Genomic DNA, 21,355 nt, shown 5'->3' with positions numbered 1-21,355 from the left:
CAGGGGGCGTAGTTTTCCAAAAAACGACCGCAAGTTTGGTTCGCTCATTCAGACCTAGAGGTCGTGAACAGACCGCAAAGAGCGAACGGTTCATTTGAATAGCCATCCCTTTTTCTGAACGAGCGAGCGCAAATAGCGTCCGGCTCTGAATCAGGCCCTATGTCAGTGACGTGGAGAGTTAACATTTCCCCATAATCTTCAGATTTTCTATCTTCTATAAGCATACATTACAGTGAATGTAGCAGTTATTCAGGAGTTAAGAAGATGTACAGTATGCCTTGTTTCTTACAGCATCCCTCCCCATCCCATGCCTCTCTATTTCTGTATCCTCGCTCATCTACATTTTTGAATACCAAATAAAAATAATCTTAAAAAAAAAAAAATACTAATAATAATGAAATTATATCTCTATTTGCAGATAAGTGTGTGGAATTCCAAAAACTTAACATGAGTAATGGAAGTCAGTTATCCTATGCAAATGCCACATCCCCAGTGATGGAGTTCTGGGAGTAAGTACAATGAATACTTTATTTGCTATAGAACATTTATGTTTGATGCTGAACAAAAGACAGGTAGTTTAATATCAATGTGATCCAGATTTATAACTTGCCTTATAAGCTCTGACACCCGGGGGACTCTGTTCCACTGAGGTCTATGGCTGATGGTTCTAATTACCCCAGTCAAACTTTAAATGAGAATATTATGTTATTGCTTTTGCTTCCTGTTTTCAATAATTATAATAATCAGTCATCATGTTGTTTACATCAAATGGCAAAGGTTGCAAAGGCATTTTTAGTAAACTACTGTACCAAATGATGGAGGAGGCAGAATCGGTATGTAATGCCTGCAGCTGTTTAGCTGCCGGATCAAATACCGACAGCGGCAGCCCAGTGGGTCGAAATCCCGACACCTCGAGGTAAGTACTCTAACCCTCCCCTCTCCCCCCAGATAGCTAACCCTAGCACTCCCAATGGGGTGCCTAACCCTAACCTCCACCCTAGTGCCTAACCCTAACCCCCCTTCCTCAGGCTAAGTGTATACAGAGAGGGCGATTGGTCCGGCGTCCTCGGCGTTCCGGCAACAGGATTAACATAGGCATTGGTATTTCAACGCCTATGTTAAATCCCTTGCCGGGATTACACTGTTGGGATTGAGATGGCAGTCGGTCTCATAACTACATCCCGGAGGGGGTGCAGGCACCACTGTGCTGTTTTGTTTTGTGGAACAGTGCAGAAAATAGATTTTGTGGAGAGGGATGATTGAAATAAAATAAAGGCTTGGAGGTGGTGTATTTTTATGTGTGGATCAAAGATTTTCCACTAATGAAAAGGGCTTGATTTTTCTGCCACTTTAGAGCTGGTGGTCTTCAATTTTTATCCTATACTTTCAATGGCAACTGATTTTGGGCCTTCTGGTTCCAATTGTCCTCATACTCATGATTAGTATTTGAGGCTAAACTTAAAAGTAATATACTGTATGAGAAAAAATTTAAAGAAGGTAGAACTAAAGTGGCAGGAGGTTGAACGTAATATGACATTTACACTTTTGCACATATTTCGACCTCTCTGATAACTGAGGCACAGTACACATTCATACTGTAGGCTTCTCCTGGGATGAGGACCATCTAGCTGCATTGGTATGCATCTTAAATTACCTCCACATTGGAGTTGTGCGGTTTGGTTCTCCAGAGATTCTAATCCACCCAAATTTCATGAATCCGGACAGATCCGAGTCACGGTCCTGATCTCCTGAGGTGAGCCAACAGATCCGAGTCACGGTTCTGATCTTCCTGCGGTTTGGAATTCAGATTTTGAATCCAAATTTTGGGTTTTGGATTGCAAATATTACTTAATTTTAGCTGTTTTTAAAAACTTTTAATCAATTTTTTTTTAAGAAAAACCCAGATCCAAAACCAAAACTAAAACACTTCAGGGTGGTTTTGTAAAACCAAAACACACAGATGAATCCAGATCCAAAACTAAAACCAAAACGCCGGGGTCAGCGCACATCTCTACTCTGTATCATGTCCTAGGTTATTATACAAGCTGCGGTTAGCCGAGATCTCACATACAGAATTCATCCCACTCACTGTGAATAATGTTGGAACTTGTAGGGTCACCGTGATAAAAAACCTGAAACTTTTACTTTTATATGTTACATTGCCCTGGTAACTAAACACTTTGCACGTCTGTTTGAAAGTGTTATGTTCTTTATTTATAATGCTCCTTTGTGGTTATAACCAAGATGGGATGCTTCAGAAATAATGAAAATGTGTTGTTATTATTATGCAGTGTGATGTGATTATAGCTCATCAATGGTCACATATTAATAAATCGTGTTGGGGCTTTTATGAAAATTGTTTGGGAAAGAAATTTCTCACAATACTGGCGCTAATGAGAGCAACATGAACATAAAACAGGGTGCACAGAAAGCTTTAATAGTCCTATGTTGATAGGTGATGATTAGATTAAAAAACATGGAGCTCATCAGCGGGACATTTATGACAGGTAAATAGTATATATGAGTATAAAGCTGGGTACTCACTATATGATAGTTGAAATGTGATGTAATGATACATAGCGTCGCCGTACACACTACAAGATACAGCATGCAATGGCGCGATGGATCGTTACATGCTGCATGTAGCAACACAGCGTTGGCCGTGGAATTGTCCCATCTGATGTGCAGCACAGCAAATGGGACGATTCAACGAACAATGGCAGTGAATGATGGATTGGGTTTACGCACTATATAATGTGTACTAAAGAGTGTTCCAAACGATATATCGGACGATAGATTGTATAGTATGTACCCAGGTAAAGGGGTAGATTTACTAAAGCTTATGAAATAGACAAATGGTGGTTTTTCTCATAGCGATAAATCATATTCTGTCTATCATTTCCTAGAATGCAACAGAGAACTGAATATAATCTATAATCCGATTGGTTGCTATGTGTAACACCTCCACTTTTCATTTTTAGAAGCCTTTGTAATAAAACACTAGTTCTAATAAGTCACTTGCCGTCTGCGAGGTAAAGGACATGTGCAGGATGCTATTTGGAGAACATGAATTAAGGTTCTTTTTACCTAGAATTTTTTTGCTGCAGATTTTGTACCATTATTATAAATAATTACAGTATAACACTATACAGTAGTACATACTATAAACGTTACAGGAAAGAGATGGACATTTATCAGATGTTATTTAGTTTGGATTCATCGGTACTCACTAATACTTTCTCAATACACAGCTTATCTGTTTTTTTATTATTTTTGAACCATTTGATACTTTTACAAGTAAAAAATAAAAACACGTTTTCTCCACAATACTATACATAGAATAGTGGAAGTGTGAACTAGTCCAAAGCTGGGAGATCTTTTACTTTGAGCCAACAGGCTCTTATTGCAAGTTTTAGCTAATAGGCTTGGCAAGCCAGGCTTGGCCCAGATTTGAATGGAAATATGAACCCGTGGTTTATATTATGACTCATATTCATTTTTAATTATTATGTAATTCTCTCTTCTAATAATCTGTGTTGACTCTTCTCTGAATTATTAATGTTACTGGTAAACATAACTACCATAATTTAATTAGCAGTTTCACACTCTATATTATTGACTGTTTAAATACTGAGTTACTAATAAATGCTCAAACAAGATTCCACAAAAAAATATTTAAAAACATTTAAATGAAAATCAATTACTTAATGGCAACAGTTAATTAATAATGCATTATGCCACTTAGGATTGTTTTTAACAGGGATCATTGTTGACAAGTAAGGTTGTATGAAGCCCCCTAAAATCTGTCTGCTGTTGTGTGGCCAAATTTACTGCACTCTCAAAATCTTTTTTGAAATTATAAATTACTTTTGTTCATTCTAATCCACCAGATACTGTACCAGTGTCAATTCACGCTGTGCCCTTCTCATCAGTCATGCCCAATGTCTGTGGTAGCAAAACGCGTTACAGCACAGAAAATCAAAGTTATAGAGGGTGCTTAAAAAAAGTTAATGTGTGTGTATGTATGTTGTGTTTGTGTGTGTGTTGTTGTTGCATTGGCATATACAGTGCACACTATTTTGTTTTAAAAATATTGACTAAGGGGCTGAACTCAGATTCCCGATTATCAGGAATCTGCGTGAGTGCTGGAGCCATTCTGTTTCCCAAACCAGAGGCGTGTCACCACCTTTGGGGTGGGGAGGGAAGAGGCCGGTATCTCGATCGGCATACAGAGATTTTCTGGTCTCTTTTGGGCATCTACGATGGCCGGCTTGCATGACCCTATGGTTACCTGGCCAGCCGAGGGACATACAGATGATCCAATGCTATGTCCTTGGACGCAGCTTAGATCAGTAATGCATGCAGGAGACATGATGCCTCCTGCTCTAATACCATATTACAGCTATCGTAGCTGCTTACATGTTAGCAGCTGCGATATCTCCTGCATATGCAGCTGAATCACCCTCTAAAGTACTTGCCATCTTGGTTCTGCACAAGTCATCAATCACTGCATTAATGCAGATTCCAATAGCTTGAAAGACAATCTATAAATCCAGAATGTGTGTCAAATATGAATTTAGTAGTTTGCTGTAGTATGTGCCTAATATACTTTTTTTCCCTTTACCTAATATTTTCAACTATGATGGTTGTGATTTTCCTGGGGAAGTATTACAAACATTAACTGATGATGACAGATCATAACACATCTGGTTTAGCTTTATACCCAGAACAATCAGCATTTATATAATCAATTTCATTTTTGGAACTGCTGTCTGGTTTTCCTGATCTTGTATGTTTTTTTTTCCCAAAAGGAAACTATGATGCCTTTCGCATGTTGGACTTGTCCCTGGAAACCTCAACTGACTAACAGTGCCCAAACTATACATGTGACCATTGTCATATACATGTCACTCTGAACATAAGGCCTGATTCAGCGAGAAATCACTTGCTCCGGCGCTTGCATCCAAAAGGGGCGGCTGTCGATGTTGATAAACAGCTCGCCCCATTTGGTAAGTGGGTCAGGGGAGGTGGCTTGCCAAATGGAGGCATTCCCGAAGGAACGACTGCCATTCGGGGGCGGCCCCACTGACATCACGAGTGATGTCAGTGGTGAGCTACCGGCTCTATTAGAGCCAGAAGCTCACTGGGGCTTGCGGGGATGAGACCCTACCACAAGGGTCTTGTCGCCCGATGGACCATCGCAACCATCACCTGGCTACTCGCAAAAGCTGTGGGTGGTCACCCACAGCTATGCAAGCGGCCAAGAGGCCGGTTTTAAAAGAAAAGCCGCTCGCTTTTTGCGAGCGGCTCTGAATCAGCCCTATATTACCAAAGGAATGATTTTCTGCTTGGAGTAGTGACTATAGTTTTAAATCACATGGGTTTTATTTTTTGAATTGGGGACTTTTTCTGCACTTGTTTGTAAGGCTGTAGGTGTTGGCATTGTATGGTATTGATTTATCAGTTACACTTAGCATATGGTTGGGATTATACCTCTGATGAAGGTTATACCTCTGATGAAGTTGTAATAAATTCTGAAACATGTTATTTTCATGACACCTTATTGGACTTATTCATTATAACAGAACTGTTGGTACAGTAGATCATCACGGTCTATATTATACAGAACCACATTAGCTACCGAGAACCAGATGATTACACCCCAAATCTGGCATTGATGCTGCGGGATTCCTTGCAAGATCACTTATTTGTTTGTGAATCACTTCCTGTACTGTGTAGGTTACCGGGTGCTGGATTAGCACATTGTGGGAAAGTTGCTAATAAAACATCATTGCTGCAAGTATTCAATATTAAAGTGTGATAAATCTACATTTATTTGTAAATATACAATTTTTCCATTATCATGCTACTTATGTAGCAATAGCAATAACAATTGGGATGGTTTATTCATTATGTATTTACAGTATTGCACATTTGCAGAGTTAAATTACTGCTATACATTTCTATAGGTCCAGTATTTCAAATTAGGACTCATTGGGCCTGATTCAGACCCACTCGCGAGCGGCTGTCCGCTCGCAAGTGGGTCGATGTTATGCACTGAGCATGCGCACGACGGAGGGAGCTCCGTCGTGCGCGTGCGCCAGACGCGACGAGCGAAGGAAAGTCCTTCGCTCGTTGTGTCCGATCAAAGGGAGCGTGCTGTCAATGTTGATTGACAGCACGCCCCCTTTGGTGGGCGTGCCGGGGGCGTGCCTCCCTGACGGGGGCGTTCCCACGGGAACGCCTCCCGTCAGAAGCCGGCCCACTGACATCACTAGTGATGTCAGTGGGATTGATTTTGGCTCTGATAGAGCCAAAATCACTCCAGAGCTTGCGGTTGAAAACCTCAACCGCAGGCTCCGGCTCGCAATTTCGATGGTCGCGATGGTCTCGACCATCGCGGCCATCACAAAGCACGCTCGTATAGCCTGTGGGTGGTGACCCACAGCTATACGAGCGTCCAGGAGGACGCTCCATGAAAATGGAGCCCGGCCCTCATTCAGAGCGTGCGCTCTGCTCAGAGCGTACGGCTCTGAATGAGGGCCTTTGTTCTGCATTTGATTGAATAGATTTGGATTGTGAATATTACATACAATCCTTTTCTAGTGAAGCTGTAATACTTTTATTTGGGACAAATTGTTTCATATTTAGATATATCACATACATCTTCAGTGTGAGAGTTTAACATTTCCGAATATTATTACCAGCAATTCTTAATACCATTGTCAGCAATTTTTACCTTGAATACATTACTTTTATAGTGATGAAACTATATTACTATATTTTGGGGAAGTCATTTGTCATTGGTTGAATCCTTATGAGTACTGTTCGCCATTTTTAGTGGCAGCATTTATTATCCTCTCTGTGTTTAATATCTGTTTTGGGTTCTTAACGATTTTCATGCTCATCTTTTAGATATATTGGTATAATATGTTAATCTTGTGTCAGTTTCTACAATTTTAGATATACATTGTTGTTTATTTCTTTATATATGTTTTCAGATGTATAGCTGGTATTAAAAAATCTATTCTTTAATTAGATCCACCAAAATAGTTTGTTAATATATTTACATATACATTTTTATAACATGTAATGATGTAGATTACATATAATGTTTTTAACTGTTTTATAGCTTGAGAACAGCATTTTCCTTCTCTGGTGTCCATTTCATTTAATCTTGTTCCCATTCTTCTCACTGTCACCAGGTCAAAAAGTTGCTAACAGCCTGTACGTTTGTTTGATAACAATAAGCATGGCTGATGTAATGGTTAGCATTACTGCCTCAAAGCTCTGAGTTAATGAGTTCAATATCTGACCAAGGCATTATCTGTGAGAAGATATTCTGTCAAAGCAATGTTTTTTTGTTTTTATTCTGGGCCTGGGTACCAATTACCTAGGTACTTATCTGGGGGGGCCTTCTCGTGCACACATGGGGGTAAATTTACTAAGAATCGAGTCTGGGAGAGTTTGCTTTTTTCTCAACTCGATTAGCATCACCGAAACTCGGGTTATTTGAAAGCTCCTGCAACTCACCAATTTACCAAGAAGCCAGTTTAGCTGAGAGTGAGATGTCCGATGATGAAGCAGAATGAGATTTCTCCCCTGAGTAGCAGGTTTTGCAAGAGATTACTCACCCTAGATTGCAGTGTCTTCTCTCTGCAAAACTCTCCCGAGCAAGCAGCCTGCGCATATCAGATATGTGTAAGCTGCTTGTGTTCTAGCCTGTAAAAAATGGGTTAAAAGTTTTTTTTTTAAAATGACATAGGGCCCCCCTAAAGTTTAACCAGCCCCGGACTTGCCAGCCTGTCCTGGTAATTAAAATTATGTGGAACAAAATGTGTAGGGTTCCACCGTAATTTAAGAACCAGCACCTGGCTGCAGGGCCAGACCTGGTTTTAAATATAGGGGTGTAAAAAATGTGTGAGGCCCCCTATATTTAAAACCAGCTCTGGGCCCTATCTAGCAGGGGACTGATGCCACAACCAGGGGTGCCCTTTCACCGGGCCCCCCAGCAGCAGGATCAGTCCTGACTGCTAGTCAGCCCAGTACAGGGATCCCTGGGGAGTTGGGGACCCCCCCAATAAAGGGGTCCCCATCGCCAGGGCACCCCTGGCCTAGGCTGATAGCTGATAGCCTGGGGATATCCCCGCCACTCCTGGGTGATGGGTGGCGGGTTGATAGTGTAGGTGTAGTGTGTAAAAATTAGAATTATTCACATTGTATTTACAGTGGAACTACAGGTCCCAGCAAGCCTCCCCAGCATGCTGGTACTTGGAGAACCACAAGTACCAGCATGTGGGGCATTAAGGGACCACTGGTACGTGTAGTTCACCTGTAAAGAAATGTGTAAACAACACAACACCCCGTGAAAATAAAGATTTATTACAACAATACACACTCACACATACTTACCTGCTGCCAGATGTTCACATCCCCTTCTCAACGTAAAGTATACAATGGAAGTACCCGAAAAAAAGATCCAATACTCACCTTTTGTCCCACAATGTTCTCCGCAGTAATCCAAATAGGGCCCCAGACATACTGTAACACACTGTATGTAATTTTTTTTTTTTACTTTTAACCTTTTTATCACAATTTACAGGCAGAAACATACATGGATCACAGTGATCTGTGCATGTTTCTGCCAAACACGCAGATCACAGACAGGTGTATTTATTTCTAAAGTTTTTACAGGAGAGTTTTTCCATCTCATGAAAGTTTAGAAACTCTTTGCTTGGTAAATTCCAGAATCCTATCTTCACCAGTGAAAAGGTTCTCGAGTTTTCCCAATGATGAATTGAAGAGTTTGCCAACTCTCCAGTATTTACCCGTAGCAAAGGAGATCTCTCTCCCGAGTTTGACATTAGTACATTTGAGAGTGGGAAAAAATTACCAAACTCTCCAGAGTTTGCAAACTCTCCCAAACTCTCCCTTTAGTAAATTTACCCCATAGAGTTTTTCTTCCAAGCTGTAATGAACGGGCATGGTTACGACCCCGTGCTTGGCCAGCCCTTTTTAGCACCTTGCCTTGGGCATGTTCAATCAATGAAGAACACACCAATATACACTGATGATGATGACAACTGGCAACTGCTTCTGATTGGCTGAGTGCATTTTAACCCTCCCACTTACACTATGAAAATCATTTGTATGGCTACTGCATTTTATTCATATTATTCACTAATCAGTCTGTGACAGGAAAGCAGGTTCCCATTTCATTTTTCTTAAATGGAAAGACAACAGATGTTTGTATTTAATTGAACTTTATAAGTATTTTTAATTTGTCTTTGCATCTGTATTTAATTTTGCTCTTGATGTAAAACACAATAATGTGTTCTTTTTGGGGGGTGCATTTTATGCCTGCATCTTTGTTGCAAAATGTGTCCACACTACACCAGCTTCCCAGGGCCCAATTGCCTTGGTTATGTTTTTTCATAGGTGTATGGTTAACTTATTTTGCCAGTAAGGTAGTGGAGGGGTGCATTCACATGTACATGCTTGGTATATTATTTGTTCCACCAAAAACAGTATGAGGAGTGAGTGCTCAGATGAGCAGGAGAGAGCTTAAACCCCTATGGAGTGGAAGATTGGGCACATTGTATGCAGGGACCAGGGCCATCTTAACGTATAGGCACACTGGGCTGCTGCCCAGGGCCCCATGATTTTAGGGGCCTTTGAGCAGGGGCAGGCTGTGCCGGGGGGCATCTACATGGAGTGTGCAGAAGCTCACTGTGCTTAGGAGAGCTAGCTGGGGAGCAGGCAGAGAGAGATGATACCTGGTGGCCAGACAACATTCTCCATCTGCCTCCTAGCCTCCAGCCACAGAGTCAGATTTAGAGGGTGGGGGCACAATCCTCTGGGCCTCCCTCTCTCAGGAGGCCCTCATACTTTAATCACAGCTGCATTGAAGAGCAGGAACTGCACTGCGAGCTGGAGAAGAGAGATGTGGAATCTGTAGTCCTTGCTTTACATCATTTTTTTTATGTTTAAACATTGATTTTCGTTCTGCCACCACATTCATTTTTTATGTTTTTAAATAAAAAGGTTGACAAATTTTTAATTCCACGTAGTTGTCTGCATTGTTATTTTAGATACGTTTACAGTAGTAAAGTTTGGTATCACTTTGTTCCTGTATATGGGTTCAATCTTGAACCACATGCATAAGCCTTACGTCACTTCTCAAAAGCTAAGTATGTAGGTGAATCCTACTGTATTATGTATTTTGCAACAAGGTTACAAATAATATGAATATCATTTGTATTTATATTAGGTTTTTTATAAATGTTCATGTTTAGTGATTTGTAACTCTGTGCCACTTATATAAAATACATTAGGTCACATTCTCTAATTAATGGATTTGTTTGTGTGTTATAAATGCAATCAGGCAGCTGTATAACTTTGGGAATATAATAAGGAATTGATATATAGCTCATTGCAGGACAATATTTCAGATAGAGGGTGAAATGAAACAACTGGGCTGGAGAATACTGCAGAGCAGCTCATGCAGAAATGACAATATTTTTAATAGACCCCTGTTGTTTCGCCCAGTGATCACAGCAAGGCCTCAAACTTGTTACGGCTTGTTACCGTACATGTTTCTAAAAACATTGCTGATGTAGGGCCTGAGTTGGACTTCTAGTTTGCATAAGTGGCTCCCAAGTATAGTGGGTAAGCAGTACATAGGAATAGCTCCATCTCCCTATTTGGAACCAGGCGAAAACAGGATAAAATAGATCTAGATTTCATTGGTTCTTGAGCATCAGTGAAAGACAGATTTAAAATAGTTACGTTCTACATGTTTCAGTTAATACCCTCAAGTTTTCAAAAATTGTTTTAAATTTTAATTATCTAAGCTTTACCCATCTTATATAAATTTTGAAAATGTAGAGATAAAATACAGTGCAGTACAGCATACTACAGAAGAGTGTAGCCAAAGTTGAACTCCAAGACTGTAGTGCCAAGGGTTGGCATTTCTGCAAAATTACCTGTCCCCACACAAAAATTATTCTTGCTTTAGACTGGCAGATTTTAATAGCTTGAACAAAAGATTTAGGGGTCTATTTACTAAGCAGTGATAGGAGACAGAGTGAAAAGTGATAAGAAAGTGATAAGGTGCCAGCCAATCAGCTCCCAACTGTCATCTCACAAGCTGTGTTTGAAAAATGACAGTTGGGAGCTGATTGGCTGGCACCTTATCACTTTCTTATCACTTTTCTCTCTGTCTCCTAACACTGCTTAGTAAATAGACCCCTTAGAGCACAAACATTATGATGGTTTTAAACTGAGCGCAAATAAATGGAAAAAGAGAAAAAAAAGCAAACCTACAGTAGATGTCCAAATCTTCAACACAAAATATACTCTCCACAGCTTGTATGTCTCCAGCACTTAAGTTTAACATTTTGTTTTAAATATCACAACTTTTTTCCCCGAGGTATACATCAGGTCATTTTCCATGTGGATTTTAACCAGTTGATAATTCAGTAATGAACAAATTCTCCCTCTGAACGAGACTCTACCCCCCAATGAGGGTACAAATTCATACTTTAAACAACCAGCATCAACATTTAGAACTTAGGAGACTTTTAAATCTCTATGATTTATACAATTCACTCAGAGGTTACCTGATCCTTTTCTAGGATCGACTACATCCTGGTCCACTGTAATTTCCTAAATTCAAGCAGCCAACATACACTACAGCTCATTAATTTCAATACACTACCCAAATCGTCGATTTTTCGGGAAAGTAATGAACAATCAAAGCTAGTTTGTGATGAATTTATAAATATATTTAGCAAATAAACGTGTTTTGTACTCATACACATTATTTACAAATAACTTGATTTTTGATTTCCTTAAATTTTTCTCTCATCAAAGAATACACTCTTAGCGGCGATCACAGCAGTACAAGTACAGGGCATTCTGTTAGTCAACTTGTCGAAATCTTCAGCTCCGGTTGCAGCCCACTTGTCTTGTAGCAGCTCCCAAAGTTTATTTTGGCTCATTACTTACACATCTCAAACACACCTGTCCAGATGATCCCAAAGGAATTCAATTGGATTTCAATCAGGACTCTGGGGTACATAAACCATATTCTTCTGCACCCGTTGTCGTTGTTTTGACTGAACATTTTGCAAAGACTGGAAGTATGTCTTGGATTGTTATCCTGCTGTGTGAAACCATGACAATACGGCAGGTGCCAGAAGGGATGGCATGGTGCACCAAGATGTTGAGGTTGGGTTTGGAGTCCATAATTCCTTCTTTTTTTACGAAGTCACCAACCGCACCACCTCCAAAACATCCCCAAACCATAATGGACCCTCCACCATGCTTGTCTGTGGGCTGAATGCAAGCAGAAATCATGCGCTTGCCTGCCAAACATCTCACACTTCAATTTGTCTGTGAAATTAACACTCTTCCACTGACTAGTGGTCCAGCTCCTATACTTTTTTTTGTCCTCCTGTTTTTTGGTTATTCGAGGTTGTCCAGGTTGTGGGCAATCACATACACTGTTGTTTATGGCATATATCTCTTGAGGGTACACTGCACTCCACCAAGAGAACCTTCTCCAGGTGAGCAATTTCACACAAACTATGCCCTGCATTTCTCAAAGAACTATAGCAGATTGCCTTTCGATTGATAACTCCTTCCTGGGAGCCATTTACAAGACCATTTTCACAGTTTCACAATACAAGGCGAATGCAGGAATTCTTCCACTGTGGATGTGTTGATTAATCAGTTTCAAAACAGCATTGGGCATGAATCTGATATCACTATGAGCACCTCATGACCTTGCAGGTGTACAGTAATTTGTTTATTATTAGGAGTAGACATCATCCGGCTTTCAGCATACCTCCCATCTTCTTCAGGAAGAGAGACTTTTGCACATGGTGCAGTGGCATGCCCCAATTTAGGGGGCGTGGTTTCACTGTTAGTGACGTGGCCTTGTGGTTAGGGGTGTGGCTTTACAGGGAATACAGCATCCATGGGTCACAGCAGGTGGCCTAATTTCTGTGCATACCAAATGTATCAAGTTCATCCTTTCCAGAGAAATCAACAAATCTGGAGGTGTATGGAAATTACTGTGCTGTAGTGTAGAAAACATTGCAATTTCAGATCATACCACAGTGTCTATGTCTATCTGAATCACCTTTCTCTCTAAATGATCTTCTGCCTTGGATGTTTCCCTCCAATATAAATAACTCAGAAGTGGAAGCCAAGTGGAAGGAACAATAATCAGCACAGGATCTGCCACATTCTTTTCTGGTAAACATCAAAGGGATTTCTTTTACAGGTATCAATGGTACACTGTTTAATACCCCATTGATGACTCCCCAATAAATATACCCAAGCATTCCAACTTTTATAAACATTTTTATAATAAATCAGATGATGTAAATCTAGATTTCAAAATGTGCATTGTACTTTATATCAGTTCCAGGCTCTAGTTCTAGATCTCCAAAATAAACTGATAAGAGAATCTAAACTTCCTAAGATCTCTATGACCCCAAAGGGTCTATTAATCATCACTTTATTTCTACAAAAGCAGACGAAAATGAACATTTTCACCTACTTTTGTAGAAATTTAGTTTTGGAGCCATTCATTATAAAGGTAACACAGGAGATATCACAGAGATCTCCTGCTTACCTTTCACTCCCTGGGGTAGATGCACTAAGCCTTGGAGAGAGATAAAGTGGAGAGTGATAAAGTACCAACCGATCAGCTCCTGACTGCTATTTTTTAAACAGCCTCTAAACTGACAGGAGCTGATTCATTGGTACTTTATCACTCTCCACTTTTAAGACATAATGCATCTTTCCACCCATGTAGCCCGCTGTGCCCATACAATAGTATGGGGATCTACTGTAAATTCATCATGCTCTGAAAATACATTATTTTTTGAGCTTGACTGTGGGAGCATTTGCCATCAGATGGCGTTTGCTCCAGCACACCTGCTCCTTATCTATAATGGAGTCCTGGTTTGGGAAAAGTGATCCTTTCAGATCCCTCTGCCACTGTGTGGCTCCTTCTGCCCTAAATTAATATGGCTCAATATGAGATACCTGAACCAGGTTAAATTGTGACAGAAATGATGTGCAATCGCAAAGTCTCTGCTGTCTGAGTGAAAAATCATGCTAACACTCCTTGACTCCAAGACAGGACAGGTTAATTGAATTGTGCCATAGTTGCCTACCTTTTCATTGTCCTCCCCGGGAGAAGCCTGGGGAGGACAAGAAGATGGGCTGTAATGGGGGCGGGGCCTGACGGGTCACATCATGAAGCCCCGCCCCCTTTGTGGCAAATTTTTGGGGTGTGGGTCCCCCTGGATTGCGTTGGTTAATATGTCTCAGAGCACTGCATTATAACACATTTTCCTTTATAACACATTTTAACCCTTCACTGTGTGTGTTTAATATATATGTACTTCACTTTTTCATTTTCATTCTTTAAATGCAGCTGCAGCTGCTTCTAACTATCTGTTTACACTGCACTTTTCTTACTATGGTGGTGCCCTGGGGCGGCTTGTCTGGGCCAGTTTTGGGGGGTCCTGCGCTCTGGATTTGAGCCCTAGTATGTTAGGGACCTACCCGAAGGAGGTTACCTGGATATGGTGGGTAGGCCCATATCCTTGGCCATGATTATGCTAAAAACCTCTATTGATTGCAAAATTTTATTGCATTTATATATATTATTAATAATTTGGAGTTGTGCACCTGAGATTTGTCTGTTTCTGTGCCTGCAATTATTCTCATCAGGTAGCACCTCCCAGTATATATATAGTCAGGTTGTGCAGTCCAGAATTCTTTCCCATAGGCTGTGTTATGCTGCATACACATGGTCAGATTTCTTATCAGATATGAACGATAACGATTGTAAAAATCATTCAATCGTTCATATCTTTGACATGCAGGGCATGCATCGACTGACAATGCGTGTTCCCGCATGTCAGATAACGATCTCTGACATCAACTGTGTTTGCAGACAGATTTGGACTATTTAATTCATTTTAATACTGTCAGAAGTCGTTCAATCATTCAAATCGTTGTAAAAATCATTCAATCATTCATCGTTCATCAAATCTAACCGTGTGTGTATGCACAATTAGACAAATGACAGATAAAAGCTGATTGGTTGCTAAGAGCAACTTCTTGACTTTATCTCTTTGCAAGATTTGATACGTTTTCCCCATATTGTTTGTAAAATAAAACAGCACCAGACATTTTCTGTCTAAGTAATACCTCCGGGCCCTTAGGTAACAGAAAAGTGGGAGTTTTGCAATGAGATTCAGCACCTGCCCAGTAGATTGACAAATTAATGAACATATTGCAAGTGATTCAAACGTTTCAGCCCCTTCCTGGATTCTCTGACTCTAAGGTGGTTGAAGCAACAATTTTAAGGCTTCTTCGATGGTTGTATGTTGGGGACACATAAGGGAAGCTGAAATGTGCCTTTGACTTTGACATTGCATGGCACAATTAGACAAAATGACAGAAATATATATTGCATGTGAAAACTGTTAAATGTTTGACATGAAACTTGGAAATGTAGATATACAATATAAAACCTTTTTTAGTGTGTGCCACTATCTTTGTATTGAGTGTGTGGGAACACCCATTAGTGACATTGAGAATGTGAATCACCAGTAGGGTGTGGTCAGGTTGTAACAGTTGGAAGCCAGGACAGATTGTAAGTGACAGTTGAGTGGGAGTAATGAGTAGTGCTATGCAGGTGATGTCATGATGAGAGAGTGGGAGAGAGAAGCTGTAAGACTGTGTGAGTGTATGTCTATGTATGTGAAGAGATTATACTAGGGACGTGCGCCGATCTGGATCTGTAACTTCTTCTTGTTTTGGATCTGGATTTGGTTTTGCCAAAACCGCCCTTGCGTGTTTTGGTTTTGGATCTGTAGTTATTTTTAAAAATTGATAATTTGGGCTTTTTACTGTATTATTAACCTCAATAACATTAATGTCCACTCGTTTCCAGTCTGTTTTGACCACCTCACAGCTCACAATATTGTTTTAATCCGGTTTAGGCCCAAAATTTGCACCAAGCTAGCTGGCTGACTAAGGTAAGCGGCACAAACATGTGGCAGTTCAATTTCCAACATAGCACATAAGGAAACAAATGTTTTCATTAATCAAATGTCCTGAGGAAGATGGAGTATGTATGTAGTTGAAGCATTGCCAGATTAAGGTCCACATGGGCCTGGAGCTGAAATTTATGAAGGTCCTATTGTGTGCCGCCGCAAGGGTATGTGACAAGAGCTATCTCAGTGTAACTAGTGATATGGAGGCATGATGAGTGCATGGGTGTGGTCTACACAGGGTGTGTGACCATCTCCATGGGGGTCATATCTGGTGCCTACCTTCAACCACTTGAAGGTGGAGCTATAACAAGAAAAGTTTTGTATTTTTTTGTGAAATGGTGAGAACTGTATGGTCTGCCTTTCCTTGACTGCTAGAATAGTTTAAATTAATAAGGAAAAAAAATGAAAAATTGTTCACTGATTTTGGCACATTTCTATACGTTTTCATTCCACATTCCTAGACACTGCAGTAAATTCATACATGAACTGCCTTCTTAGGTGTTGCCTTTTTAAAAAAAAAAGAAAATAATGGCAATATTGAACCAAGGCAGTAAGGATTAACTTTGACCATGTCTGTAACAAATTAACAACCTGGTACATTCAAAGTTGTTACCTTGTTACAGACATGGTAAAAATATTGGTGATGTGGTGGTCAATAAGAAATCTCTCCTGCTAAGTGGTGGAAAAGACTAAAGACTAAATCATGCAGGAAAGGGTGTGTGAGGTGTCTCGGATGCACACCGTGTGGCTATTTGGAGACAGGGGACATTTTTATACAACCCCACAAGAAATTCAAAATCAATTACACACATGGGAGGCATGCTATATAATACAGAGAATATGACAGTGACCACCATATAATGCAAAGAACATCACAGTGCCCACTGTAAAGTACAGAGAGCATTACAGTGACTGCCATATAATACAGAGAGCGTCACAATCTCTACCATATAATATGGAGGCATTACAGTGGCCGCCATATAATAAAGAGAGCATCGCAGTGAGTGCCATATAATATAGAGCATCAATGCCTGCCATATAATACATTAAGCATCCAAGTGGCCACCATACACTATAAAGAACATTGCAATGAGTGCCATATGCTCCAACAACCACCAGAAAAATACAGAGGCCATCACAGCCACACACTATGGCTCCTGAAATTGGATAAATCAGATAGCAAGCAGCTGGCAGATCTATATCAATAATACAGCACAGCCCCGAGCACGCCTAATTCCCCCATCCTTCACTCCCATCTCCCTCCATACCATGTGCACCACTGCTAGTGTGTCAACACACATACACTGAGCTTGCAGCTGCGTTGTAGTGAACAATGCAGCTATAGTCTGTGGCCTGTAACACATTTGAAGGGTTATAATAATTGATTATCACCCTTCATTGATCCAGCTGCAGCAGTGCTCTCTCACTCTCTATGTGTATATACTTATATATATATATATATATATATATATAGACAATACGGCACTCAATAATTCGAGCCAATACTATTCCTTTGCCAGGGTGCCCTCCATAGGGGTGGCATAATCCAATAATAATTACCAGAGAAAAGACGGCACTCACGGACATCAAGGTGAAAAAACAACTGGTGTTTTATTTCAATGTTTCAGGGTTATTACCCCATCATCAGGACGCACAATGACAGATAAAACAAGTGCAACTTAAGTACTTACATAACAGAACCCTCTCCGCATGTTGAGGCCATGTCCCCGGTGTCTGCACTCCCGCTTATGGTCTCAAGTGAGCCATTGCGCCGGAAGTGACACACAACAAGGGCCGCAGCTAACTGTGAATGATGCCCATGGAATGTGTCCAGGTTCCCATGGTAACCGGAATGCCATGTCATAACCTGGGCACATAATCGGGCATTGTGATAACATTGAAAATATATGCATTGAATAAATATATAAAGTGCATAATTATAAATAATACACATAAAATGATGATGCACTTAACCATGCTGAAAATGTTGTAAATAAATAATGATAATACACATACAATCATGATATACATAAGCGTGATAAAAAATATTATAATTAAATATATAGTGAACATATACCACAAATAAAGTGCTTATTCAAACCATACTATTTACAAAACATCTGTTACATAAATATTTAGTGAAATCTTATAAAACCACACCTTACATGATGCATACTCCAATATATATAATATATATATATAAATATATATATATATATTATATAATATATATATATATATAATTATTCTTACAAATATGTGTACATAACTTTTCCCGCCCTGCATTATATATAAAATTTCAATTACTATACAGCAGCAGCCTGGCAGCCTTGCAAGCAGGTCTGACCAGCACCTCGCCTCACCTCAGGACTGCTACTGCCAGGTCACCTTCATGACGAGCTACTGTGCTGCTGTAGCTGCCCTGTCTTGGAGGACATAGGTTGGCTAAGCTGGGGCCAGGTGGGCTGCTACAGGGTGGAGCGGGGGTGGCAGGTGGCACCTATGTGATGTCACACGCAGTGACATCACATGGTGCGGAGGCAGCATTGCTGCCGAGTCACTGACACTGCATTAGTGGCACTGGGAGGGCTAGTGAAGCCCTCCATGTGCCGCCATCACGTTTATCATACATTCAGCTTTTTAGAGCTGCTTACATGGTAGGGGGAGGTAGCTGCGCTGGTGGAGGGCGGGGCTTCAGATGGCCACTCACAGGCTGCTGTAGAAGGAAATAAAAAACCTGTCTACAGCAGCATACTCAGTCGTTGCTTCTGTGGGCCTGTTCTGATGGTGGTTCTGGAGCTGTAGCTCCATCAGCCCCATTAATAATCCAGCCCTGAGTTGAAGGCAGGGAAAGGAAGATTTGATTAGTAGTAAATGTAATTACATTTTTTGATTCCAAAGCAAATTTATGAGGGAGGAGGTGAGGGGAGGCATTTACAAAAAATATTTAAATAATTCACATCAGTCCTTGTCCCAGAAGAATAATTTTCAGCCCAGAAGGGAACCAGGAATACTACTTGTAGTACTTTAAAAAACAATTGATTGTTAAACAATCCTTTGCAAGGGGGAGCAAGTATGACAGCGGATCACTGACGCCATAGCATCTATGCTGGTATTAGATGTGTGTCCAATATCCGCCAATAATTCAGTGGGTTTTAGACAGTTAATTGAGGTCCTGTGTCCTCGCTACCAAATCCCATCTAGATTCCACTTCACTAGAAAGGCAATTCCCAGCCTGTACAGGAACGTTAAACAAAACTTAATTAGTGGCCTCCAACATGGTATCCACTGTCCACTTAACCACAGATATGTGGACAAGCTGAACAGAGCAAAATCAAGATTACATAACTGTAACAGCCCACTGGGTGGGTGCATTGCCTTCAACAGCAGCAGCAGCATCTAAGAAACAGCAACTCATTCAGAGGCAAGCTACTCTGTGTATCACCGGTTTCACTAAGAGGCATACCACTAACAACCTTTTGAAAAAACTCAGGGAAGGCTTTGCATAATGGTTAACCCCACTTGGACTCTTCTCAGGATTTATGATTTCTGACAACGCCACCAATATTCTGAGAGCATTATAGCAGGGTGAATTCCAACATGTCCCATGTTTTGCTCACACAATCAACTTTGTGGTGCAAATTTTTTTTAAAAAATGACAGGGCCATGCAGGAGATGCTTTCTGTGGCCCACAAAATTTCTGGACATTTTCGCCATTCAGCAGGTGCATGTAGAAGATTGCAGCACCTGCAGAAAATGTTGAATTTGCCCTACCACCAGCTGAAGCAAGAGTGTAACTCCACCCTTTAAATGCTTCAGCGGATGGAGGAACATCAAAAAGCCATCCAAAGCTACACAGCATAGTTTGACATAGGAAGAGGAGGGGGAATGTACCTTACTCAAGCTCAGTGGAAAATACTTTCCATGTTGTGCAAAGTGCTGAAACCCTTGGTTGTCACCTGTGAAGTGAGTTCAGACACTGCCAGCTTGAGTCAGGTAATTCCCTAATTAGACTGTTGGAAAAGTAGCCTGAGAAACTGAAGGAGAAGCTGAAATTAAGCGATTCCGCTAAGTACAGTGTGTCGGACTTTAGACTTTATTCGCTTCACTAGGATCCAAGGGTTGTCAGAATTTTACAATCTGATCAATACATTTTGGTGTCTGTGCTGGATCCTAGGTTTAAGTCAAACATTGTGTCTTTCTTCCCAGCAGACAGAGATCTGAAGAGATGCAAAGAGCTGTTGGTAAGTAAATTGTCAGCTCAAGTGGCATGTGATGCAGCAATGGCTTCTCCTTTAGTTTCTCCAGCAAGTGCATCTGCTGAGAAAAAACTAAACTTTCCCAAAAGAACAAATGGTGATGCAAATGAGTCAACATAACCAAGTTTTGACATCTGGTCGGGTCTAAAAGAATTGCCTACAATTAATGAGACCTCTACCATGACTCCATCTGATACGGTCACCATTCAAAGAATGGTTGAGGTCTATTTTACATTTTTAATGATAGCATCCAAATAGGCATGTCAGACAGTCCATTTGACTACTGGAAGGAAAAAAAAGGCAATGTGTAGACCCTTGCACAAACTGGCTTTGCTTTACATGAGCTGCCCACCTTCCAGTGTGTACTCAGAAAAAGTTTTCAGGACAGCCAGGAACCTTGTCAGCGATCAGCGTAGGAGGCTACTTCCTCAAAATGTGGAAAAGATGATGTCCATCAAAATGAACTACAAATTTTTATGCAAATTACAACCAAAAATTTCAGAGGCATCTGTAATGGTGGATTCCAGCGGGGATGAATTAATATTGTGTGAAGATGATGTACTGATTAGTGTGAGGAATAGAATGATGATGGCAACAACATGTTGCCTCTGTAAAGCCAGTTTGTGCATGTAGAGATCATTGCCAGCAATATCAGCTGCCCATTGGTAGCTTGTTTTGTGGGGACCCAAACAAACCAATCCCTTCTTGATTGAGGATATTGCTTATGAAGGTGTTGGTGGTGAAGCTGGCTGGTGCTTGGATCTAGCAGAGAGAAGGGAGCTAGCTGATGCTGGACTGCTTGTTGGAACTTTTTAGCCAAAGTTTCTGAATTTTGAAAAAACTTTTTGGATGGATGTGCTGCAGATGATGTAACAGGGAGGAGGTTCCTAAGGCCTAAGGTTCCTACCTCTACTTACTTTGGCTTTACAAAGGGTACATATGGCTTGACAATTGTTGGTCTTGTGCCCAGGAATGACAATGGGCTTTTCCTTATTATGGGCAACAACT

General features: G+C 40.7%; 1 protein-coding gene across 1 annotated transcript in view; it reads left to right on the top strand.

Moving 5' to 3' along the window:
* SLC6A11 (solute carrier family 6 member 11) overlaps window positions 1-21,355 on the top strand; it is a 293,906-nt gene that overhangs the window by 64,034 nt on the left and 208,517 nt on the right. Inside the window, exon 5 of the mRNA XM_088472769.1 lies at window positions 419-509. Within this exon, the coding sequence (XP_088328895.1) occupies window positions 419-509 (91 nt within the window). The remainder of the gene's footprint in view (window positions 1-418; window positions 510-21,355) is intronic.

The sequence above is a fragment of the Taudactylus pleione genome, unplaced genomic scaffold, assembly GCF_031769625.1.
Source record: "Taudactylus pleione unplaced genomic scaffold, aTauple2 ptg000128l, whole genome shotgun sequence".
Taxonomy (NCBI): domain Eukaryota; kingdom Metazoa; phylum Chordata; class Amphibia; order Anura; family Myobatrachidae; genus Taudactylus; species Taudactylus pleione.
This window is presented reverse-complemented; position numbering and strand designations above follow the sequence as displayed.